Source organism: Vulpes lagopus, chromosome 12 (assembly GCF_018345385.1).
Source record: "Vulpes lagopus strain Blue_001 chromosome 12, ASM1834538v1, whole genome shotgun sequence".
Lineage (NCBI taxonomy): Eukaryota > Metazoa > Chordata > Mammalia > Carnivora > Canidae > Vulpes > Vulpes lagopus.
The window spans coordinates 1,466,539-1,484,509 of record NC_054835.1 but is presented as its reverse complement, the minus strand read 5'-3'; the positions used below and the strand labels follow the sequence as shown (position 1 = coordinate 1,484,509).

At 36.9% G+C, this 17,971-nt stretch overlaps 2 protein-coding genes across 2 annotated transcripts in view; both read right to left on the bottom strand.

Annotated features, from left to right (window-relative positions):
* The window catches only part of RABGAP1 (RAB GTPase activating protein 1), a 110,210-nt gene that overhangs the window by 55,693 nt on the left and 36,546 nt on the right, over positions 1–17,971 (bottom strand). The window lies entirely within an intron of this gene.
* On the bottom strand, positions 10,230–16,943 carry GPR21 (G protein-coupled receptor 21). Its single transcript, XM_041727131.1, has 2 exons — positions 16,773–16,943; positions 10,230–16,339 (listed from the first exon to the last, which is right to left on the bottom strand). Exon 2 carries the CDS (start codon positions 15,942–15,944, stop codon positions 14,895–14,897), a length of 1,050 nt encoding a protein of 349 aa, XP_041583065.1. The 5' UTR covers positions 15,945–16,339; positions 16,773–16,943; the 3' UTR covers positions 10,230–14,894.

The following is a 17,971-nucleotide window of genomic DNA, read 5'->3' as shown; positions in this document are numbered from 1 at the left end:
AACAGAAGTGCTTAAGTGAAAAAGATAAAGAATAAGACTTTTATGCCTATGAAAACAGATGTTCCTGTGTTTAGACAAGATCGGTAGTCCTACAAAAATCTGGAAATTATATTTCAGTTGATCAAGTTAAATCTAAGCATTTCTAATTTATAGCCCCCAAAAAAGGTGATTAAGGAAAACAGTAACAATTATTTTGTCTTTTAAACAATAGCTTTGTCTTTTAAAATCAAATACTGTACCCCTGCAGGAACGCCTCATACAGGAATTCCAACAAAATAAAAAGAAGGTATGCATTATATTCTTAGAGACTTCTGAAAATTTGGGGGTTTTTGAGATGTATTTGGAGATTTAATAAACAGACCTACAGGTTACTATAAATTTTCTGACACTGAGTGCAATGCTTTGTGTGTATTTTTCTACGAAGAATGTTCAGGAATTTTAAGACTCACTAGAATGTGAAGCTTCAAGTGCAGAGATTTCTGTTTTGTTCACATGCCATCTACAGCTCCTAGAAGAGTGTCTGACAAATGGTACACATTCAGCAAGTATTTGCTGGATAAATGAATTCTCAAGGGGATATATGACACACTTAAGATTTAAGGTCACTCATTTCCTATCATGACACATTTGCTTTTACAGACTTAAAAATAATTAACCAACAATAACAAGAGCTAAGGCAGATCTGCTGCCATTGTTTTAACTGCCTTATAAACAGATCATAGAGACAGAGCTATCTATCTTAACCCTCTGACATGGATTCTACTATTTTCCTGATTTGACAAATGGGGAAAGAAGTTAAATTATCTGGCTAGAAAGGGGAGGACCTGGGCTTGGAACCCAAGTGTTTTGGCTTTTTAGCTTACATTCTTAACCCAGATAAACATACTGTAAAAGTGAACAAATTCCTTTATCAGTAAGTAGCAAGTGGTATTTAGTTCTTAACATATGATAAAAAACCTTTTGTCTTCTAGCTCTTATAACTAAAACCGACATGACACAGACTTTGAAAATATGCTTTTCCTTTTTAATCAAATAAAATCAAACTATGAGTCAAATGCTTCCTTGGATAAAGGCTGTTCAGTGTTTAAAACAGAAGTAACTAAGGCCCTAACAACATGTAGACAGAGAAATATATAATGCTCTTAAACATAAAAACAAAGTGAAGAAAACTGCGACAGGTGGCCCTTCTAGAAGTTATTCAAAGAAAAGGCATTTTCCCTCAATGCTAGGTGGAATCCAACATGTATTTTTTTTTTTTGAGATTTTATTTATTTATTCATGAGAGACACACAGAGAGAGGCAGAGACACAGGCAGAGGGCGAAGCAGGCTCCATGCAGGGAGCTCGATGCTGGACTCAATCCCAAGACTCCAGGATCACACCCTGGGCTGAAGGCAGGCACTAAACCACTGAGCCACCCAGGTATCCCTCCAACATGTATCTTAATTGTAAGGCCTGTATATCAGTGGTGGCTCTTTCCCATCAGACTTGAGATTTATTATGTTGGCAAATTTCCAACTTTGGGAGAGAGGCCAAGGGATAAAATGTGTATTTGACAGATTTTTCTGTTTGAGACTTAGTGCCCTATGAGGTATCTCCAATTTTAGACAGTACACAATTCAGAAATCCACTGTATATTACCAACATCATAATTTATCTCAATTAAATGAAATTATAAAGAAGATAAATCAGGTAGCAGAAAAACTGATACATTATATAAATGATGCAACTTTTTTTGTTTTTTACTTATGAATAATGCTAACCCAAATACTGTAGAGATTAGTATGAAATACCTTTGTTAATCATCTTTAAAAAATTCATTTCTCAGAGCAAAACCCACTTGGTTTTCTAGTTTTTGTCTTGTTTAGGAAAGTGCTCTTCCATTTCAAGACCATAAAAAACTAGGGATCCCTGGGTGGCACAGCAGTTTGGCGCCTGCCATTGGCCCGGGGCGCGATCCTGGAGACCCGGGATCGAATCCCACATCGGGCTCCCTGCATGGAGCCTGCTTCTCCCTCTGCCTGTGTCTCTGCCTCTCTCTCTGTGTGACTATCATGAATAAATAAATAAAATCTTTAAAAAAAAAAAAAGACCATAAAAAACTATACCAACACCCAATGCTACTAATCTTCCTTTACTCTCTTTCTCCCTTCCAATAAAGAAAACAACTTACTCTAACCATACATAAAAACAAGACAACTGTGTACTATGGAATGAACGGCCAGAGAATATTATACAGAGAAGACTTGGAAAGCAGGCTCCAGCCACGTCTGCCAGACAAGCAAGCACCTCTAAATTTAATACATACTTTAGTCCCTGTCAGCTGAACAGTTCTCTAGTTCTTACGTTAACTCCATGGCACACAATGTGACAGAAAAATTAGAGGATTTCCTCAGAAAAGATAGCTTTTTAATAAAATCATGTACCACTATCACATTGTTTCAATCCAAATATGGCATTATAGTGCCATTCTAAGAATAACCATAAGTCCCATGTGACACGTCGTCCTTTAGCTGTGTTCATTTCCTTTTAGGGCTCAAGTTTCCCACAGGAAAATTATTCAGTGTTTGGCAAAATGATCCCAAATCATGTATAGATAAGGGATAAATGCTAACTGCATTGTCAACCTTTTCTTGCTGTTACTATGCTGCTTCTTCATAGTAATCCATCAAGGAGAGGCCCATGAGGCAGGAAACAAAAGTGAGCACAGAAAGTGTCATTTTGATTAAAAAGTTGGTAGGGGAGTTAAACTATGAGTCAGCTAAATTCAAAGTCACAAAATCATTATATACAAAGTCATATTCCAAACACATGTTTCTGTTAACTGTGGTGATTTCCAAAAACTTATTTCAATTATATTATTTATGTTACTGAGTAAGACCACATATCAAATGCCTTCTTAGTACAGCTTAATATTGTTTGACTTACATTATTTGCTTAAAGATTTTAAAAAGCATTATATGCTAGGAACAAAATCTCACAATCACCTACTTATACCACACTCACAAAGGAACAAAATACAGTCCTTAAGCTATATTTTTATATGACCAAATAATAAAATTATGATTTCTAAGAAAATATTTGTATTTCATAATGCTTAACAAGTAGCATTTTTTAAAAAAGATTTTATTTATTTGTTCATGAGAGAGACACACAGAGAGAGGCAGATATATAGGCAGAGGAAGAAGCAGGTTCCCTGCAGGGAGCCCGCTGCAGAACTCAATCCCAGGACCCCAAGATCATGATCTGAGCCAAAGGCAGATGCTCAACCACTGAGCTACCAGGTGCCCACAAATACTCAGTTTTACTTTAGTTTTTTCTGAAAATAACAAGTCGTAAGGTAGTGAATTAATTGTATCTATTGAGTAGCAAAAATATACAGCAACTACAAAATGGCTAGATATATTAAAATTACTTTACAACTCTAGAGAGTTCACAGCTCTTATAAAAGTTAACACAATGAAAATCTGCGTTTGAAAGATATTAATCACAAACATCTCCATCTGTGAACTGCTCAACTGCTTTTAGAATTCTGAAAGAGGTCTGCTTTCATATACATAATCACAGGTTCTATGCTCTAAGTTTCAACATCTATTTTAGCTCTATATTTTTATATAGTTTTCAGGCAAAAACATTTCATTGAAGCCCGATATACAAGAAAAATGTCAGTGACTTTAATATTTTCACTAAAGAACTAATCTTAAGAAACAATTATCAAGAAACAAATAAATATTTAAAAGCTATCTTATTACATCTGTAGTGTATAAAGCTGTAACTAGATCTTTTTCTTTTAATCTAAAATTTTTAAACTTATAAGCACATAGGTATAATACCAACCAAAGTCTATAAGTACCTCTGTAGTGATGTCTTTCTACATAGGTAGTAAGAGCCCTCCTGGAATTAAATTTTTAAAATGTTTTTCTATTTAAAGTTCTTGGGAAACAGCACCTTAAAAGATATTGCACAAGCAGTGACTTTCAATTTTATTCAAGCAAAAACTTCACCTTCCAATCTCACCAGCAGTACAAATACTATAAATAGCCATAAAGGCTTTCTAGAACCATCCATGTCATGTATTTTCACTTCCCCTAAAAAACATTTCTGAGGTGGCTGTCAGTGATAAGAGAACTTTCTAAGATTTTTCAAATCTTAACTGGTTTGGTTGAAAGTACCAAAGGAAAGACAATTTTTTGTTTAATACATACTAAAACCTGAATACTTGTTTCAGTTTTTCCCAAACCTGCTAGCAATTCCCATTTTCTAAGCACTTAAAGAATGTTGAACAACCTTTTGGACTTATTTTGGTGGTACGACTAAGTCTATGGGAGGTACAAGACCTGGCTGGATTTGAGTCCCACTTCTGCAACTAATTAACTCACCACTTGGGGTAGTTTCCCTTTCCCCATCATGTGTGAAAGGAAGAGTCTAGATTTGACCTCTAAGGGGTCTTCTAGCCCTGTCACTTTAGGATTCTATATTATGTTTTCTATATTTTCTACTCAAAAATCTTAAGTTCATCTCCAATTCCTAATTAAAATCAAATCCCTTAGTCATTTATTCTAGACCAGGTAGTCCCAATTTATCTTTCTGACCTTATTCTGCATTACATCTCAATTTGAAACCTCTGGTTCATCCATGCTGCCCTATTCACACAAGGATGACAACAGCACCTGTTATGGTGTACTGAATGCTCACTATGGGCCAAGAGCTTCACGTGCATTAGCTCATTTAATCCTAATATTCACACGAAATAGTGCTATTAGTTAGATGACTGAGAGGGATTATGTATTTTGCTGTAGGTCACAGCTAATAAGTGGCAGGGCTAGAATTCAAACTCAAGTCTGCTTGCCTCTCAAGCACATACTTTTTATTTTTTTTTAAGATTTTTATTTTATCACTGAGCCACCCAGGTGTCCCTCAAGAACATACTTTTAATCACTACCTATTACATGCTCTATTTCTCAAGTATATAAACGATCCCTCTTTATTCAGGGCTTTGAAGCTCAAAACACCCCTTGCCATGATTTTTTTTTTCTTAATACAACTCATTTTTTAATTTCAGGGAAAGGGATACGTCTTCACCACTGCAGTCCCAAATTTCCTTTCTACCTCTAACCTATTAAAGCTCTTGCTCTAAGCCTCAATGACTTGTTCCTTGATGAATATATATGTACCCTGAGGTCTAAGAATTTTATAGGAGTAATCCTCCTGCAGCACATATGCTAAAAACAGAACAAAATACATAAAACATCAGTATATTGATGGAGCAAATCATTATAGCAGTACTTGAGGGGTTTATGATCCCTGCAAGAAGAATGGGTTACTCCAAGCCACTCTACATTCACTCTGAGCCTTTCCTCTGAGTATATGACAATTTGCAGCAGGCCCTGGAGGTTACTGGGAGATTCTGACTTCTGTGTGACAAAGAAATAGCAGCAATCTTTTACTAAGAGTTTCCTTAATGCCACTATGCACAATTCTATATACTTAAAATGTGACAGGATCTGATTTTCATAATAATTCTAACAAAGGGGCATAAGTCCACTTTGCAGAGTAGAAAATAAAGGGTTAGAGATTTCAAACTCCATGCTTTTTTCACTACTTTCCTCTTTATCTTAGGAAAAAAGTGATCCAAGAGTATAATCACAGTAATAACGTAAAGAGCTTAACATTAAAGTAACATGCATCTAATCTTTTTTTTTTTTTAAGACTTTATTTATTTATTCATGAGAGACACAGAGAGGGAGATAGACACACAGGCAGAGGGAGAAGCAGGCTCCCTGCAGGAAGCCTGATGTGGGACTCAATATTGGGACTCCAGGATCATGCCCTGAGCCAAAGGCAGACGATCAACTGCTGAGCCACCCAGGCATTGCCATGAATCTGATCTTAAGCCAACTCCTTTAATGTTGGCATCTTTATTACTCAAACATGAGTATCCTTCTTAAATTCAGAAAGATTAAGATTACCTAATAAATTGCCAGAACTAGTATCTAAATTTTGTTTTGACTTCATTTTCAGTGCTCTGTAGGCTATAACACACATTCTCAGTACAATGATATTAATTCACAAGGCTAACATAATCTAAGTTGGAAGGGTTTCAATTACTACAAATATCATGTCATGAAGAAAAAACTTTTAAAAGTGAAAAAGCCTTTTGAGTCGGATTCTGCTCCTCATGGGCCAATGAAGACAGAGACCCATAAACGCCCCCTCCCTTTTTTTTTTTTTTTTTTTTGGCCTAGCTATAAATAAATGGCTTTGGCAGTAGGGGTGGGTTTCCCCAGTCTTTCTGGAAGAAAATCCAGAAATAAATCATGCCATTTAATGCTGTACCTTCTGCCTTCTCCCCAAAATATTATCTTACTAATTCAACAAGTATTTATTAAAAGCTGATAGACACAGAGTTTAAAGTTTTACTTTGAAAAGACTTATTTTTGTATTTTGTTCAAAGCCAATATAATCTTTTTGTAACAAACCAATAAACCTTTCATTAAGTGATTACAATCATGGCAATTTAACATAAAGATGTGCTTTTTACTTTGCAAAGGGCACTCTCATGTCCTATGGTGCTTTAATAATTTTAAGTCATTGGGATCCCTGGGTGGCGCAGCGGTTTAGCGCCTGCCTTTGGCCCAGGGCGCGATCCTGGAGATCCGGGATCGAGTCCCACGTCGGGCTCCCGGTGCATGGAGCCTGCTTCTCCTTCTGCCTGTGTCTCTGCCCCTCTCTCTCTGTGTGACTATCATAAATAAATAAAAATTTAAAAAAAATAAAAATTTTAAGTCATTTTATTAGAGTCTTTTATCTAAAGAGCCTTTGGGTTCCTCAAACTCTGCCCAGCTGGATACTTAATAGCAATCTCATTCAAATGGTGAGCAGAGATAACACTATAGAGATCCTACTCTTCCCAGAGCCTAACCCATCTCATATACTGGCTTCTAAGAAAATTCACCTAACACACATCTCCTTATCTATGAAATACCACGTGGTACTTCACATTCCACTTACGATTTCATATTGCCAGGTCTTGTACTATAGATATTGTATATCCATATCTATCTATCTATCCTCATCTCACATACACACACGTTTGTTTGTTTTCATGATTTCCTTTCCAGGATGTCAAAGAGGATGCTTTCCAGTCTGCTGTCTTCCCTTAGTAAAAAAACAAAATTAAAAAACCTAAAAAGACCCAAACCAATACCTATGCGGCATAGTAATGTAGTAAATTGGAATCAGAAAGGTTTTGCAGTCCCCAAATCAGGCTTCCACAATTATAAAAAAGGAATAATATCCCTTTTGCCTGTCTTCCTAGGATGATGAGAGAGAGATGAAGAATAGGAAGTTGCTCTGTACAGGACCAGAGATAACAGAGTGTGATTACATTTCTCATTCTCTACTTTAGTAATGTGTTCTAAACCTATGCTTTCTGGTTTCCCTCTGCTTCTGCTGAAATCTATTTGCCTTTTCCTAAATGTGGTTTATGCTTTTTATAAAAAAATAATACACCTATTATTATATAGTTGGAATAGGAGTAGTAGTTGGAAAGGTCATAGCACAAAGTTTACAAAGAAAAATAGCAGGCTGCAGACCCCTTAATTCTCCCACCCTGCTCTCTCTTTTCTTTTCTCTTCCTATTTTTATTTTTTATTTATTTTTAAAAAAGACTTTATTTATTTATTCATAGAGACACACAGAGAGAGAGAGAGAGAGAGAGAGAGAGAGAGAGAGGCAGAGACACAGGCAGAAGGAGAAGCAGGCTCCATGCAGGGAGCCTGACGTGGGACTTGATCCCGGCTCTCCGGGATCACACCCTGGACTGAAGGCAGCGCTAAACCGCTGAGCCACTGGGCTGCCCCTCTTCCTATTTTTAAATAAAATATTTAAATTGCTATTTTCTGTTGGTTTTTTTTTTTTTCAAATTTTCTAGTATGAGAGATACTGTACTTGCCCAACCTCCCCCACCTGCCACACATACCACCCTTCTTCTGACTTTCAATGTGATTTTGCTACAATTTTTAGTTAATATTGCTCATAACTAAATCACAGAGTATATCATGACTAGACTTCCTTTATTCTTTAATTTTTAATTTTGGCTTCATAACTAATTGCTCCATTTCTCCCTTCATTATTTTATGTATATCTATTACCAATTCTTTCCCTATAAATTTGACAGAATTCTAAATCCCTGGGGTGCCTAGGTGGCTCAGACATCTAAGCGTCCAACTCTTGATTTCAGCTCAGGTTATGATCTCAGGGTCATGAGATCAAGGCCCTCATTGGGCTCCACACTGGGTATGTACCCTGCTGAGGATTCTCTCTCCACACACCTCTCTCTTTCTAATAATTTTTTTAAAATTTTTATTTATTTATGATAGTCACACACAGAGAGAGGCAGAGACATAGGCAGAGGGAGAAGCAGGCTCCATGCACCGGGAGCCCGACGTGGGATTCGATCCCGGGTCTCCAGGATCGCGCCCTGGGCCAAAGGCAGGTGCCAAACTGCTGCGCCACCCAGGGATCCCCACCTCTCTCTTTCTAATAAAATTTTTTAAAAATGTAAATTCCTCTCAGTGGTTTTTTCCTAAAGACGTACTTCCCAGCACCCTCTTTTGTTCTCCAATTTGGACTAGTTCGTTTGCTGCACAGCTAACATCCTAGGGCTTTCCTTCTCCATCACCATGGGAATTCTCTTCCCCTCTGTCCTGTGTTGGAAGTCCCTGCTTCCTGGGTTCTCTATCTTCCACTTTTTAAATTTTAACCATCGTTCTGGGAAGTATATCCTTCAGTAACTCACTGAGAAAGGATGTAAAGGCAAGTAAATATTTTTGAGACCCTGCATATCTCACAACGGGTTTATTTTACTCTCACTTGAATCAAAGTTTGGCTGGGCATAAAATTCTAGGTTAAAAAATCACTTATCAAAAATTTGAAGTCATTCCCTGTTACCTCCTTGCTTCAATGTGGCTGAAAGTCCAGAGCTATTCACATCTCTGCACTTACATGTTCCCACTCTCCCATCCCTATTCCAGACCAAGAAGCTTTTAAGATTTTTCTTCATCCCCAGTGTCCTGAAATTTTGTGATTCACCATCATAAAGTCTTTCTTATTATACCAACCTGGTCCTTTTCATTTCAGAAACTCGTATCCTTCAGTTCTGGAAATTTTTCTTCTGATAGTTCTCTGAGAATATCCTCATTTTTCCCCTTCTTTCTGTTTTTGAAAATCATGTTAGCCAGATACTGGGCCTCCTTTATGAAGTCTCTGTCTTGTTTCTATCTACTTTATCATCTTTTGTTTCACTATCTGGCCTACCTACTTCAATTTAATCTTCTAACTTTCCTGATTTAAAAAATATTTGATTATACTTTAAATCTCAAGAATTCTTTCTTATTCCTTTTCCTTTTATTTTTTAATGGCATCCTATTCTCCTTTAATGGATGCAAAAGCTTTTTTTAAAATGTATTTTGGAAAATATACTGGATTTACTTTTAAATTTTTTGTGACTTACATTGTTTCTATTTCCTCTGATTTTTGTTTTTGGCTCTGTGTATATTATGTGAGACGACTTTCTCAAAAGATCAGTGATCTTTGGCTGTTAATAGTAGAAGAGGAGTAAACAAGCTAACTGGAAGTTCTGTACACACAGGTGGGATTTGTTGACCGACAGACATAACATAAGGTGATTTGGGCAGGTAATGTGACTAGTTTAGGAACCCTCAGATAGCAGTCCCCAGATTGGACTCGTCTTATTTCCTGCTTAGAAAATCTGGGGCTGACTGAGCACTCTGGGAGCAGAGAAGGACAAAGAGATGGATGATTTAATATGCAGACTTTTCTACAAGGAATCATATGCTCCTTCTTTATAACCCTGCCAGTTAGCTATAATAACTGGCATATAGCAGAGCTTGCTGCACAAAAGGGCTTCCTGACTGTTTCTTAAACTTTCCCTAAAGCCATTGTTATTGCATTATAGAATTTTCCACACCCTACAAGCAATATCATTTCAAGTATATCCCCGTGTTAAGAAAAGAAAGGAAGAGGGGCACCTGGATGGTTCAGTGATTGAGTAGTCTGTCTTTGGCTCAGGTTGTGATCCCGGATTCCTGGGATCGAGTCCCACATCAGGGTCCCTGCGGAGAGCCTGCTTCTCCCTCTGCCCATGTTTCTGCCTTTCTGTGCCTCTCATGAATAAACAAACAAAATCTTAAAAAAAAAAATAAAAAAAGAAAGGAAGACTGAAAGACAAAGTAAAACCACAGAGTTAGAACAGCTTCTTTTACCAAACTAGCCGATACCTCTCCTCTTTCCTTGTAACTGATTGTTATGGCCTATCTTATCTGGATTCAGAGCCAAAAAGGTGAGGTGATCTAAATACATATTCCTTATCCATGCCAAGAGAAATTGGTAATTTGACAGCACTGTCTGAAGTTCCCTTGGCCCAGGCTACGGAGTTTCCAGGAGTAAAGTTACCTGGCATACAGATCATACACATTCCCACACTATCTCTTGGTACTACAAAGATATCTTTTATCATTTAGAGTCAAGAATAGTCTTGAACAAAGAGGAAAATTGCTTAAAGGCTCTGGCTCTCCTTTTGAACATCACTGCTCTATAATGACTAGATGTAATAATAGTGGCTGCAATAATTAGAATCATTCACTAATTCTGTAAAGTTGACCAGAACTGCTCTGAGCCAGGTCCCATGTTAGATTTTAGGGATAAAGACATGAAGAGGCACACTAGTGTTCCCGCCTTTAGAGATTTTACAGACAAGTAAAGGAAAATATTTTTATGATGAATTTAATGTTACTGTCATTTTAGAAAGATGAGGATTTATCATGCCTCTCTTCCCAAATTTGGGATTGCTAACTAGCATAGAACTGCTAACCCAGCAATGAGCTTCTAAGACCTTAATGTGGGGGGACACCATATCATTATGTGGGACTTCCTTAGATGTAAAACCATGGTAGATACAAACAATAGTACTTGTTTTTATTGCAAAGCACTTACTTCACAAATTACAAAATACTTTTACATCCATATCTAATTCAATTGTCAAAGTAACCCTATGAGGGAAGAGGGGGTTACCTCCTTTTATAGAAGAAATTAAGTGTTTAGAGAAGTGACTTGCCCTTACAAAACTAGTTAATTTTTAGCAGAAACCTAGATTTTTAAAATCTCAGTTCCAAAGTTCATTTTAATCATATCATGGTATGATATCTAAATTTTGAAGAAAAGCCAGATGACTCATTCACAGTTATAAGAAATGACTAGAATAATGCCAGGGTCTGTAAAATATGTTAGTAATATGTACATTTAATATAAAATAATTAGGTTTCCTTCAACTTGAAATGGAAAAATTATACAAAAATACAGAAAAACGATTTGTTAAGACTTTAAAAAAATCATAAATGCCACGATTCTCCCATCCTTAATCTTCTCATAATCTGCTCACCTAACAATAAATTCTGGTTTGCCAATAATTTATTCACAAGTCTTCTATGATACAAAAAAAGAGTGAAATTAAGATATTTCCTATGAAGTCACTGTACAGATTTTTCAATCAAACCCAAAAGGCTGAAGAAACTTGTAACCCTGTTGCTTCATTTTCAAGTTCAAAGAGTAGACAATGCATTTATAGTTCAAAAATTCAAGTTTTCCCAATCCTTAAAATACAGAGACCATTATTCAAGTAAAAAGGAAAAGCCCTTAAAAAAGGTTCAAAAAGAAATTTTTCCAGCAAAGAGCTTAAAGAAAACATTTTCCAAAATGGAATCTGGGAGTCAATAAGTCCATGAATAATTTAAATATCTTTTCTGGTGTAAGATAGTTCTTTCATTAAAGTAGACCACTTGTCCTTTTGTAACTGCTTTTCTGTTCTGAGAGGAAAAAAACACATCTCTGAAATCATTGTGTAAAAACACACAACTAATTTACAAATATAACAATTAGTATTGTCTTATTTGAACATTTACTATGAAATAATTTCAATACAATCACCAAAAGCTTATGCTTCCTCTGATACAGTCATATACCATATATAGTTAAATGCACTGTCTTGCCAAAGCTCAACGTAATTGAATCTAAAAATATACTTTTTTTTTTTCATTCTGAACTAGCCAGATTGGTATTTAAACCAAACGTCATCATCAAATGTTGCACTAAATATGCCAGGATGAAAAGATTACTTAAACACAGACTATTCAAATGTATCACAGGAAAATGCCCCTAGGCACCAAAGATTGAATGATTACATCCAGGCTCCTGCTCTCTTCCCCCAACATGCATACACACAAGAAAATAAAAATTTAAAAAAACAGTAAAGATAATGAATGTGAGGAAAGAACTGATAACTGAAGAAAATGCAGTCTTTATACAGTCCAATGAAGACAAGATAAACTGGAAAGACATCTGATATTAAGCAAGAATCAGCTGCAGGAGTGGGGGAATTTTTCTTTAAAATTACTTTATCTACGTAGTTTCTACTTTAGTTTTAGGCTGAGATACTGACAGAGATTCTAATGTGAAAAATACATTTCTAATGACATCTAAACTTGGTACTAGAACAAAAAATGTAAATATCTGTTAACAAAAAGCTCTTATTATAAAAGAATTGTCTTTTGAGTTATTAAAACATCAGCTTAATCAGCCACTTTCAGAAAGTCAAACAAGTATTTTCTCTTTTCCATAAAATCTTCCCAAAGAGTTTTCTCTTTTCTCACAAGATACAACTCCATTGCAGGAAAAAATTAAAAGGGCTCAGCACCTCCAAAAGTAAAAATCCACTGATTTAACATCAGTTTTCTATAAAAATTAATCTTTAAGATTCCCATCTTTACTAAACTAAAACCTTACAAGCAAACTGCATATATGAAGAAAAAGGGAATTTTGTTTTTTTAGACTTGTGCCATGTAAATAAAGGAGAAATGCACAAAACCATTTTTCAGAATCCAAGAGGAAAGGTTTTCCAATTCAAATGGCAACTTTTAAGCCATTGTTAATATAACTTGCAATTTCAGTATGAGTTCTAAATATTGAAACAGTAATATTGAAACAGCTTGTAATCAAGTTTTCTAATAGTAAATATAAAGAGCAAGCAAGCTTTTTGGAAGAATTCCGAATGTGAAATTTAAATATAATACTTATTCACTCAAAATTAAAAAGTCTAAGTTGAACACACATTTGAGGTTAAAAGTCAAACTGATACCTAAAGACTAAAATCCAAAGAATGCAGCCCTTTATTTTAAAAGGGGGCACTAGATTGGTTTTCTAATATCATGACAAAAAACCAAAGCCCATCTGCCTGTTTTATAAATATCCATGTCCTTTCTTGGATTCAAAATTCCACTTTAACCCATTTCCCTTGGGTTTCTTCCATCTCACTGAATACCATTGTTGTATTCAGATTATAACATCTAGCTAAAGGCAGAGATCACATAAGTCCCCTGAAGACTTCCAAAACATTAAAACCAGTAGAAAAGCAGAGATATTCTCATGCCTGGAACTGCTGGGAAATCCTTCTCTCCTTTTAGGAAAATAAACTTCTTGTTCTAAAGATAATCACTTGAAGAACAAAACATCACCAGTACATACAAATGCACAGCACTCTTGATAATTCTACAGAGTAACAGTAATAGAACCCTATAGATTTTTTTTAAGCCAAAGTACTAGCAAAAAGGAAAGACTGAGTAAAGAATCATTATACCAAAGGATTTTTTTTTCCAGAAAGAGGACAGCAATATAGGAGACAATCAGAATTTCTCTATCTCTCATTCACATGGGCATTCTGTAAGATTAACAACAACAACAAAAAATTTAAAAAAGAATTAGATGCTACTTTGTTGATTCCATTTAACCACAAGGAGAACATCTCAATCCCCTTCTATTTTATAAATGAACTAGCTAAATATTCAGTATATTTTCTGACTCTGTTGCTTAGGACACCTTTCTCCCAAGATATTCTGATATTTTAAAAGTCTCTGGATTAAAAAAAAAAAAAGGGGGGGAAGACTAAAGATTCACTATTATAAAAATGGCAGCCATTAACCTATCATTTGCGTTTCAGCTTATTTTGCTATAAAGAGAAATCTAAATTCAAATATTTTCAATACACACATACACAAAGGCATGGGCAAAAAATACTACAACACAATCACATTCTATGCAACACATTTCTTTAGCTCTCCATGAAGTATGGCACAGAAAGCTGCTCAATTTTTCATAAGTTGTATGATTTAACTGAATTTTCATTCATTCATGGTGCACTGCAAAAATTTAAAATTAGTGTTTAGGTGTTCACATTATTCACTGCATTGAGAATTCTCTCAAGAGAATAAGACATAAATCCTTTGGCTTTCTAAATGACAGTGCTGAAGCTTGCAGTGTAGTTCTACTTTGGCATATATAAAGAAAAATTTTAAATCCTGCCAATTCATCACTGGCTTTTAATATTCCCCATTAAAAGAATTCAATTGCATATGCAGCCCAAACAACAGTTGGAAAGAATCCAGAAAAGCAACAAGAAAATGACTTTTTATAAATGCTGATGCTTTTCTCACCCAGGTTCAGTCATGCCAGCTCAAGAGAGGTGTTATATATGGCTTTATTCATTTTAAATCTTAAAAATGTAGTCATTTCCATGACATTACAAAAATTGGAACCAAGAGCAATTTATCTTCATGGTTCTGATTCTCCTGATGCAAAAGCACTTTTCAGAAAATAATTTCTGCAAACATACAAGGTAATTTTGATGGATCATTTGTTTGCTATTGCTTAGAGTTCAATTATTTTGTCCCAGAAATCCTAATGAGCTAGGAATACAGAGATAAATACACACACACACACACACACACACACACACACACACACTGACCCAGTGTCTGAACCACTTCAGATATGGCATCCATTAAGGGGGTCTTTACCCCTAAGTGTATAAGGGTCTTTAGCTATGGTCTGACTTGCACAAGAAGTACACATGGCCCCTGAGAGGCGCTTTAGTCCCCTTTGGAAGACACTGTTGGAGAGACTATAAATGACACAGTTGCAGAAACTGTTACTAATAGCAAGCCAGGTGGTCAAGAAGGATACAAAGCGGTTGCTGTGGCCAGTGGAGCTCTCCAACAAGAAGTAGATGATGTATGGCAACCAGAGGATGTAAAATACACTAGTAATTCGGAATAGGACCATGGCATAGCGCTTATCGGGACAGGTCTGCACCTCCCCAGTCTCCCCACTCTGGCTGCTGAAGCGGGCTTGCCTTTCGCTGATCTCCTTTGTGTGCTGTTGGCAAATGCGGAAGATGTTGAAATAGGTGAAGCACACAATGAGGGCTGCTGGGGCATACAACATCACTACGATGAACAGGGTGAAGTAGGGGTCAGTGTGCCAGGACTCTGCACACCACTGAAACACATCTCCATGATATCCAGGTTTGCCCCAGTGGAAAAAGGAAGGCAGGAAGACCAGGGTGGAATATAGCCAAATCAGGAAAATACACAGGCGGAGTCTCCAAGGTGTAACCAGGGTATTATAGGTTAAAGGTTTGGTGATGGCAATATATCTATCAATGCTGATACAGGCCAGAGAGGCCATGGAGACACTCTTCAGAACTGATACTACAAAACCGAATACCTGGCAAGTCAAAGACTCCTTAACTGGAAGAGGGTAGTGGAGGAGTGATAAAGAAGGGACTAGGCAGCTGACTCCAACCAAGAGGTCAGCATACGCCATAGTCTGAATAAAGTAACTTGTAGTATGGTGGTTCAACAAAGGTGCACAGTGAAATACAAAAATCACAATAATGTTGCCAGAAATAATCAATACAGTGAGAAAGACAATAATCAATACTTCCAAAAGGCAAAAATCGACAGTTTCCAAATAGCCAAACGTCAAGAGGCAAAAAGGGTGGCTGCTCTGATTACCATCCAAGGTAGAGTTCATCTTGAGCTCAGGAGTGATCTCTCACTTCATGCTGCCGCTTGGCTGCTGCCAACAGTTCAAAGGAGCAGCTGCTGTCATTGCGGTCAGCTCTGTGTATCTGTAATAATGCTGCCAGAGGAGCCTTAGTCCCCAAGCTCCTGATGCTGCTCTGGTGCATTGCCTGCAGTGTACTTCCCCTTTAAATCCTTCTTGGAATAGGGAGAACCAGCAGCAGTTGTCTGGCCAGTCCCAGATGTGGCCATAGTACCAGGTTTACCACACACATAGCACCAGGGGAGTAAGGCAAACTCTGGGTACAATGTCTTCAGGCCAATGAGGGTAGGGGGTAGGGGCAGAAGAGAAGGGAGGAAGATTAGGAGCTTCAGCAGGAGTTGTAATGAGTCTCCTCTAAACAGCTGATAGAAGAAAAGGAGAGAGCATTTTACATTTTGCATCCAATGCCCGAATCAAAGAACCTGGCTAACTCAGGCTGGTATCAACCCTCCCACTCCATCCCATCCCACCTAGTACAACTATTCATGGCTACTCTCAGTAGCACCCACATAACTGGTCCTTACTCTACAGAGGAGCAACAGCAAGCTTTCATGATCAACATAAAACAAAATCAATCGCAAGTCAGATTGATTTAACCCCATTTCCTTTCATTTGAGCCTTCTGGGGAAAGAATAGAAATCTGCTTATAGCATTTCTGAAAATATTTTACTGTAACTACCACTAATAAAATTACTTATGATAATTTATATTCTTCATTGATTCCAATGTAATATCTTGCCTCTTTGAAAACATTCCAACAGAATTTATCTGTCTAGCTCGATTTCAGAGTGTTACCTGTATTCTGTATGCTGCAATCCAGACAAAAGCCACAAAATCTCCTTAACGAAAGCCTTGCAGTGCAGGAATGTGCCTCAGCCCTGGTTTACTGCAGAACTGAGACACAGAGGGAGGAGATAAGTAGGAGGAGGGGAACCGGGGAGAAGAGGGGGCTTGGGAAAAGGAAGAAGGGGGAGGGGAAAGAACCCGACTGTGTGCACACACCCTCTGGCATCATTAGCAGCTCATTAGAATTCGTCACCAGAGAAGTGGTCCCTGATTTCTCAACTGTGGCGGCGGGGGGGGGGGGGGGGGGGGGGGGGCGGCACAATAATTTAATATGCCTGCAGTGTAGTGTTTGAAAACTGTTTCCTCGTCTGTCTGGAATCCCCCTTTCAGTAGATGAGCAGAATTTAGACTGCTAGTGAGGAGAAGGGGCTGTAACCCGGACAGAATGCCAGCCAGGAATTAGATTGAAACACATTGCCAGAAGGGTAATGGTGAGAGGAAATTCCTATTTTCTTATAGCATTTTCCTCGGGAACAAAAGCAATGCTGAAGAATGAAATTGTGTTAACAGTGCATGGCAACTGAGGGATCCTAATTCAGTGGCACAAGAAGTTCTAGCTAGAAGGCTAAGTGTTCAGTATGAATTTTCTCTCATGATTCACTGGATACTAGCTAATTTTAAGAAAGATGACAAAAATAACAAGCAAACTTAAATATCAGTTTTTCAAGAGAAAAAAATAAAGAAACGCTCACCCATTCTGAATACTGAGGAAACAGAACACAAGCTCACTGTTCCTGTATTTAATGTTACCCTATAGCTTTAAGACGCCATTTCTTGCTTCTAGTTTACTGAGAAGCAGTACACAAAAATACATGCAAAAAGTGGACAAGTAAATATACCCATTTCCATTTAGGCTTTAAAACTGCAAGAAGTTTCATGGTACAAATTAGCTTATGTATCTTAGAATATGCAATCTTGTTGTGCCTTGAAACAATGCAAGTTGGGATTATATTGTGGGATATATTATATATTATATTGTGTTGGGATTATACTGTGCCAGTATCATAAATAATGACAATTTACAGCTAATTAGAAATATGCATTTTTCATACTTTTTCCTTCAGGGGTCTATGGACTCTCAATTCATTCTTCTAAATAAAGTTCCACATACCCAGTAGGGTAAAAGAAATAAACAAATGTTGGCATTT

Excerpts from the sequence above, each read along its gene's own strand:
- GPR21 (XM_041727131.1), bottom strand. The coding sequence starts at position 15,944 with ATGAACTCTACCTTGGATGGTAATCAGAGCAGCCACCCTTTTTGCCTC.